Source organism: Garra rufa, chromosome 10, assembly GCF_049309525.1.
Source record: "Garra rufa chromosome 10, GarRuf1.0, whole genome shotgun sequence".
NCBI classification, from domain to species: domain Eukaryota; kingdom Metazoa; phylum Chordata; class Actinopteri; order Cypriniformes; family Cyprinidae; genus Garra; species Garra rufa.
Window position 1 is genome coordinate 26,476,304 of NC_133370.1, and position 9,256 is coordinate 26,485,559.

At 30.2% G+C, this 9,256-nt stretch overlaps 1 protein-coding gene across 1 annotated transcript in view; it reads right to left on the reverse strand.

The window, feature by feature from the left end:
- Positions 1-316: 316 nt before the first annotated feature.
- Positions 317-9,256, reverse strand: part of slc2a2 (solute carrier family 2 member 2) — a 34,880-nt gene continuing 25,940 nt past the window's right edge. The window contains exons 7-11 of the mRNA XM_073848337.1: positions 4,452-4,639; positions 4,225-4,329; positions 1,552-1,653; positions 1,221-1,424; positions 317-1,134 (exon numbers count right to left, since the gene is read on the reverse strand). Coding sequence (XP_073704438.1) covers positions 931-1,134; positions 1,221-1,424; positions 1,552-1,653; positions 4,225-4,329; positions 4,452-4,639 — 803 coding nt within the window. The 3' untranslated portion in view covers positions 317-930. The remainder of the gene's footprint in view (positions 1,135-1,220; positions 1,425-1,551; positions 1,654-4,224; positions 4,330-4,451; positions 4,640-9,256) is intronic.

A 9,256-nucleotide genomic window follows, 5' to 3' on the forward strand; every position in this document is an offset into this window, starting at 1 on the left:
ATCTTTACTTAATATCCTAATGATTTTTGGCATAAAAGAAAAGTCAATAATTTTGACCCATACAATGTATTTTTGGCTTTTGTCACATATTCAAATGACTCATCTTGTGACACTGAAAACAGTTATTCTAAATCATAATATTGCATAATATTCATGTTTTTACAGATAAATGTAGTCTTAGTAAGCATGATACTTCTTTCCAAAACAATAAACATCTAACCAAGTCCAAAATTGTGAATGGTAGATTAAATGTACAGTAAGTAATGTACACAGCATCTTTGCAATAAGTTCCCAGGTACTCCAACACTCATCAAACTGCCATGAAGTATAATTTTAATGGAAGAATGACAAAAGCAACAGACACAGCAAAAAGGGTTTCAGCACCATTGTGTTTTCAAAGGCCTTCCTACGCACTGTATCAACAATTCAACAATTCTGCTATTCCTATTGTAGCTGCAAATGTTATTGGAATGATTTACTTTAAAATATGAATACATTTATAATGGCAAACACACACAAATGTAATGCCACCAATGTAACTCTTGAACAAAATGTAAGAATATTATTTATTCAGGTGATTGAGTTGTATGACACAACCAAATTTCTCTATTTTCAACTAAAAGGACAAATCTCACTAAAAAATACACTCAAGGTGGGAATATAAAAACAATATACAATCATTGAAGTCTCAACATCAGTTGCACCAAGGATAGTGCATGTCTATATTGCGCACCATCTTTCACGATTATGCTTTTGTGTTTAGTTAATCTCTTTGCCTGCTTCTAGACCAATTATTTTTTGTCAAATGATGAGCTAAGCCGGCGTGAGGCTCTGTGGAATATACAGCAGATCAGTTCTGTCATAACAGATGAGTTCAGTGACAGCAGTAACATTGTTCATTCCACAGTTTCCATAAGATAGCAGCCCCTTTCAGGCCTCTGTAGAGCTCTTGAGCTGCACCATCTCAGCCTCTTCTTGAGGTTTGGAAGGAGGAGCTCCACGTTTGCGGTGGAAAACTGCTGCTATCTCCTCAAAAGTCTTCCCTTTTGTTTCAGGTACACGCATGTAGATAAAAATTGTGAAGCCGAATAGGAGTACTGCAAAAACGATGAAGACATAGCTCCCACAAAGACTCTAAAGACCAAAGCAGAGTTATTCTTATTTTGAAAACCTGATTGCATGTACAATAATAAAAGTTCAGGGATTGAAATTCAATTTACCTCTAAATAAGGAAAAAACATGCCAATGATGAAATTACATGTCCAGTTGCAACATCCAGCTAATGCGATGGCTGCTGGGCGTGGACCCTGACTGAAGATCTCCGCCACAATGAACCATGGGATCGGTCCAGGCCCGATCTCAAAGAATGATACGAACAGGAATATAGCTGCCATGCTGAGGTAGCTCATCCACGAGTAAACTTCCTGAGAAGCAGAATAAAGTGAGACATAAAACAAACACGGATTGTTTCAGTCCTATACTCAAGCGTTTTCTTAATTTCTGTTCAATTTTGGTTGTTTTTTATATATATAAAAAAAATGCAGATCATACAAGAAAAGCCAGGCCCACAGTCATGGCCACAGCACAGCAGCACATTCCTCCCAAACCGATCAGAGTGAGAGTCCGTCTACCCGCTCTGTCCACCATAATCACCTGGAAAAACACATGAATGAACAGGACTGTACAAGAATGACCAGAATTATCTACAATTGCTTGTAAGCTTAAACACTTTTTGAGGGTGGACATGAATGAATTTGTTAATTTTTGGTTTGCCATATACTGACATCTAGTGGCCTTGAAGTGCTGAACACGCTGTATAGGAGGGAATTCAGGTCAATTGGGACATTTTTTGACGTTGAAATCACCGGGGGAAATTAACCTAAATTCTCTGTAAATATATAAATATTTTGTTTAATAGTTTTATTATTATTATTATTATTATTATTATTATTATTATTTATGCTTTTTTTAAGTTTGGTGGACATTTTGTATAATCATCCATATATGTATTTTACTACATTTTTTTATTTAAAAAAATAATTTATTAACTATTTTAATTTTTTTATTATTTTTCATTAAAATTGGGACACTTTTTCTCATTGAACTAGGAAAAATGTCCCAATTAACCGGTATTCACTGTAAATATATAAATATTTTGTTTCATAATTGTATTATTATTATTATTATTATTATTATTATTATTATATATATTTATGCTTTTTTTCCTAGCAGTGTGGTGGACATTTTTTATATTTATCAATATATGTATTGTTTCTATTTTTTTTTAAATAAAAATATAACTTTATTAACTATTTTCTATTTTTAATTAGATTTTTCATTTAAATTGGGACACTTTTTACTATTAAAATCACAGGGGAAAATATCCCAATTAACCTGAAATCACTGTAAATATCTAAATATTTTGTTTAATAATTTTATTATTATTATTATTTCTCTAGCAGTTTGGTGGATGTTTTGTATAATTTTGTTTAATAATTGTATTATTATTATTATGAACTTATTATTATTGTTCCATTTTTTCTAGCAGTTTGGTGGATATTTTGTATATTCATCCACATATCCATATATGTACTATATATGTATAATTTTTTATTTAAATATAAATTTTTATTTAAATATATATATATATAATATACACATACATATATATATATATATATATATATATATACACATACATATATATATATATATATATATATATATATATATATATATATTTTTTTTTTTTTTTTTTTTCTTCATTTAAATTAGGACACTTTTTGCTGTAGAAATCACTGGGAAAAATGTCCCAATTAACCGGAATTCACTGTAAATATACAAATATTTAGTTTAATTATTTTATTATTAGTATCTTATTATTATAATGCTTTTTTTCTAGAATTTTGGAGGACATTTTGTATATTCATCCATATATGAATTGTAGTAAATGTTTTTTTTTTTAAACATTTAATCATATATTTTATATTTTTCATTATATTTTTCATTTAAATTGAGGAAAAATGTTGCAGTTAACCTGTATTCACTGTATATATCTAAATATTTTGTTTCATAATTTTATTATTTTTTATTATTTATGCTTTTTTTCTAGCAGTTTGGTGGACATTTTGTACTCCATTTTATATATATAAACATTTAGGAACTATTTAATATTTTGTATTATATATTTTCATTTAAATTAAGACACATTTTGCCATTCAAATCACTGGGAAAAATTTTCCAATTCATCTGAATTCACTGTAAATATATAAATAATTTGTTTAATAATTGTATTCATATTATTAATAATTATTTTTATTAATTATTATTATTATTAATTTATTATTATTATTGATTTTTTTACTAGCAGTTTGATATTTTGTAGATTCATCAATATATGTATTGTACTCCATTTTTTATATTTTTTGCTGTATACATCACTGGGAAAAATGTCCCAATTAACCGGAATTCACTGTAAATACATACATATTTAGTTTAATATTTGTATTATTATTATTATTTATGCTTTTTTTTTGAAGTTTGCAGTCTTCATCTCATGTTCACATTTAAACCATATTTTTTTTTAATTACCAAATTAAAAGTGTATTAAATAAATTATTCATTTCTTTAGAGATAAAACGTACTTGAGTAAAACTCAGAAAGTGACTTTGTCTGCTCTTTGGCTAGTCTAAAACATTGTGCTTGCATGCACCAGATTCATCAAAACTTGTTGTGAATGGATTATTTGATTTAGAGTAGCTCTTGACTCATTACTCAAAACTGTTTTCACTTGCAGGCTGCCCTTGAACTAGCAGAGATAAACACTGCAAAGTCCCCGATAACATATGGCTGCTCTCCAGCTCTATAAGCCCAGAGAAGACAGGCTTCGGCCGCCTCTCCAGATCCAGCAGTTATTATAACTCAATCCATTCACAGGATTCAAGGTGAAAGGTCTGACCAGGTCATACTAAGTTAAATACGAGCATAAAGTAAAAATCGAACCAAAATGACACGTTTGATCTGCTAATGACAGCTGCTCTGCCTTCAGTTGCAATCTGTTGTCTCTCAAATGAGTTGGAATATCTACAATATCAGCTTCGAGTTATTATCAAAAAGCATTAAGGGAAAGTAAGACCCGAAAGGCAACAGCACTCTGCTGTTTCTAAGAGACGAGAGCCTGTTCCTCAGCAGCCACTGTTTGCCTTTAAATTAGTGTCTGTTTACCGACACAAGGGTGAAAATGATGTTTATAACTCCCACTCCAATAGTGGCATACACAGGCTGACCGACCCCTGCAGTCTGGAAGATCGAAGTGGAGTAATAAAAGATCTAGAAAAAACAACAAAGATAAGACCAAATATTACAGTTGTCTAATAGTAATGGGGTCCATAAAATGTCAATCGAATTTTTTTTTTCAATAAAACGGAAGTATAAGGGTAGATTAAGCGTACAGCGTTGATCCCAGAGAACTGCTGGGAGAAATGCATCATCAGGGCTACAAAGAGCTGCTGGCGGTACACGGAGGAACGGAGAAGCCGCAGGATGGACATTTGCGCCTCCTTCATGGCCTCCTCCTTCTCTGCTTGCATCTCTGCTATGTCCTTTGAGGTGTCGTAATCTCCCTTCAGCCTTTTTAGACCTAGCAGAAGGAAGAGCTGAGAATCATTATTTTGTCTGATTTAAATCCCAACTACAACTATATGGATTCTATTTACACTATGTAAAAATGGGAGTATTTTCTTTGCAATAATTGTAGCTGCATGCTGTTTAAATGTACTACTTAGTGCAAATAGTGGGAGATACAGTTGAAGTCAAAAGTTTACATACACCTTGCATGTTATTTTTAATTAAGTACTGAACTGAATAAGATATTTCACATAAAAGATGTTAACATATAGTCCACAAAAGAAAATAATAGTTAAATATATAAAAATGACCCCGTTCAAAAGTTTACATACACTTGTTTTTTAATATTGTGTTGTTACCTGAATGATCCACAGCTGTGTGTTTTATGTTTGTTTGTTTTTTGTTTGTTTTTTTTCAGTGATAGTTGTTCATGATTCCATTGTTTCTCCTGAACAGTAAAACTGTCTGCTGTTTCTGGAAAAATCCTTCAGGTCTCACAAATTCTTTGTTTTGTTTTTTCAGCATTTTTGTGTATTTTAGCCCTTTCCAACAATGACTGTATGATTTTGACATCCATCTTTATACACTGAGGACAACTGAGGGACTCATATGCAACTATTACAGAAGGTTCAAATGCTCACTAATGCTTCAGAAAGAAACACGATGCATTACCTTTTTGAATTTGAAGATCAGGGTATATTTAACTGATTTTGTCTTCTGGGAAACATGTAACTATCTTCTGTAGCTTCTGAAGGGCAGCACTAAATGAAAAAATATGATATTTAGGCAAAATAAGACAAATGTATTCATCTTCATTCTGTTCAAAAGTTTTCACCCATGTCCCTTAATGCATTGTTTTTCCTTCTGAAGCATCAGTGAGTGTTTAAACCTTCTGTATAAGTTGCATATGAGTCTCTCAGTTGTCCTCAGTGTGAAAAGATGGATCTCAAAATCATACAGTCATTGTTGGAAAGAGTTCAAATACAGAAAAATGCTGAAAAACCAAAGAATTTGTGGGACGTGAAGGACTTTTCTGAAGAACAGCGGTCAGTTTAACTGTTCAGGACAAACAAGGAACTTCACTAAACAAAAAACACACAGCTGTGGATCATTCAGGTAACAACACAGTATTAAGAATCAAGCGTATGTAAACTTTTGAACAGGGTCATCTATTGTGGACTTTATGTTAATGTCTTTTATCTTATTCAGGTCAGTACTAAATAAAAAATAACATGCATTTTGTATGGTCTCTCCTATTTTGGTAAAACAATTAACATTTTGCAGATTCTGCAAGGTGTATGTAAACTTTTGATTTCAACTGTATCTGCACCTCAGCATTGTGGTACATTATGAAACAGTATGTACCCCTAACCTTATCAGATAAACACGTGTGAGGCACATTATTTTCCCCGTTTTTGATTATTTCCTTAATTTTTAGTAAAAATAAATGCCTTTCTGATGTGATATGTGATATGAAAAGGGAGAAGAACGAGTTCGGCAAAATACGGATTCGAATTCAGGTCTCTATGCGCTTTACGACCTCTTGATTATGTATTTTGTAATGTTGTCTAACCTTACCGCATGTTAGTGGACAAAGTTAGTGGACAAAGTTAGTGTAAATAGCTTCTGAAAATAAGGTGGGCTATTTGCACTTAGTTGCACTTTTTTGAATGGGTGAATGATACAAACATTGACAACCAATTAGGGTGACCACCCGTCCCGCGTAGCGCGTGCGCGCACAGCGTTTGAAGCCCAATTCATGCGTCCCGCAAATTGAGACAGTGTCACGCATAATCAATGCTTGCTCAAAAAAAAAAAAGTTGGTCACGTCACTCTATATCCTCGAGCCCCAGGCAGCCAAACGAACATTACTTGACAGTTCAGCACGCTACTGTTGCCTCACCCACCCCTCACTTGAACTGCTGACTAGGGCTACGTTTCCCAAAAGCATCGTAAGCTTAAGTACATGGTAGACCCATTGAAACCAATGGAGCTACGATCAATTTAAGCTTACGATGCTTTTGGGAAACGCAGCCCAGGTTGTTGTCAACTTTTCCGTTGTTGTCCTGACAGCGCTCTCACGTGCATACCAGACACACTGGGAAGGAACTTTTAGATGCGTGCTTTTCAAATCTGAAAAATGGAGAAAGAGACTTGCTGCGTCCCAATTCGCATACTATCCGTATTCGAAAATAGAATTAGTATGTCCAAAATCATAGTATGTTTAAAAAAGTATTCCAAAGTTTTGCGGATGGTCTACTACTTAACTTCAGAATTCGAAGTGCGGATCAATGCGCACTCTAACTGCTACAACACATTGCGCGGTGAATGAGGATTCGGTTAGAACTACAAACATGCATAAAAAGTGATAAAAAACTACAAACATGGCGGATATGCGCGACCAACAGACAGGCAGAAAAAGGGGTACCGTTTAAGTGATAAATAATCAATGTGTAACCTAATAGAAAACATGTTTTTAATGTTATCCACGGTATATTTGGTATATTTAATGTGCAGCAACTTTTTGTGACCTTTGCAAAACGTCCTCCTCAATCGGACATGGAGGGGAATTGTGAGTTAAGACTTTTTTTTTTAAACTTTTCCTGTGGTGTTGAGCAACTACAATTCCTGTTAATCCTATAATTTTATATTCTAATTTATTTAAAGTGAATAAATTGTAATGAAAAATAAATAAAATTCAATAGCTAAAGTAAATCGTAAGAGGAAGTGCATCTGTCAATTCATTGATTGTTCAAAATATTATGAATCTTTATTTAGAAAAAAATACAAATTGGTTGGCCTATTCATGAGCATACATCAGCAATTACACATGTTTAGGGGAATATGGCATTATTAATATACCATTTAAGGTGGTATGTGCTAGAAATGGGTAAACCACTATCAGTGAGTCTGCCCGTGGGTTGGGGGCACCGCCGCGCCAGGCAGTGTCCCACATTGTCCCTCAGAAACATACCCCTTGTCCCCCCTTGGGCTTATTAGCAGGTGGTCACCCTACAACCAATCAAAAGTCAGATGTATAAACATCTGCTTAAAATAAACATTACATTATCATCCTCTGGTGTGAGCTCTAATATCTATATAGTTTTCGCCTTCGGTGCAAAGAGGCTTTTAGAGAAAAGAGAATTAATTTAATTGTAAAACATTACACTATAAGACAATGTTTTAGCAGCATGTAAAAAAAATAGAAAAAGAAAGTCTTAATACGAATAAGGTCTCTAATGTTCAATGGGAGCCAACAGGATAAAGGTCCAAATTGCAGTTTCAATGTGGCTTCAATGGGCACTACACGATTCACAGTCGAGGAATAAGGGTCTTATAGCAAAAAGATCAATAATTTTCTAAAAAAAAAAAACACACACACATGATTGACACAACATAATTGCATGATTGCACTAGCTCAACTTAACACATTACGTAGTCATGTTGGAAAGGTCACGCGTGACATAGGTAGAAGTACTGACCCAGTGTTTACAAAGCAAACATGCAAAGAAAATCAAACGCCCTTTACCAAAAGAGGTAAAACAACGATTACCATGACCTTTCCATCATGATTACTTAATGTGTATCACAGATGTGCATCACAGAGCTAGTGCAAGTCAAGCATTTCTGGATAAAAAGTATATACATTTTTATTTTTTGAGAAAGTGACAGATATTTTCACTAAATAAGACTCATATTGCTCAGCTGGAATTGTGTAGAGCCTTTTGAAGCTGCTGAATCTTGAGGGTAATATATATATATATATATATATATATATATATATATATATATATATATATATATATATTATATATATATATATATATATATATATATATATATATATATATATATATATATATATATATATATATATATATATATTATATATATATATATATATATATATATATATATATATATATATATATATAATATATATATATATATATATATATTATATATATATATATATAATATATATATATATATATTATATATATATATATATATATATATATATATATATATATATATATATATATTATATAATATATATATATATATATATATATATATATATATATATATATATATATATATAAATATATATATATATATTATAAAATTATATAAATATATATATATATATATATATATATATATATATATATATATATATATATATATATATATATATATATATATATATATATATATATATATATATATATATATATATATATATATATATATATATATATATATATATATATATATATATAATATATATATATATATATATATATATATATATATTATATATATATATATATATATATATTATATATATATATATAAATATATATATATATATATATATATATAAAAATATATATATTATATATATATATATATATATATATATATATATATATATATATATATATATATTATATATATATATATATATATATATATATATATATATATATATATATATATATATATATATATATATATATATATATATATATATATATATATATATAATATATATATATATATATATATATATATATATATATATATATATATATATATATATATATATATATATATATAATAT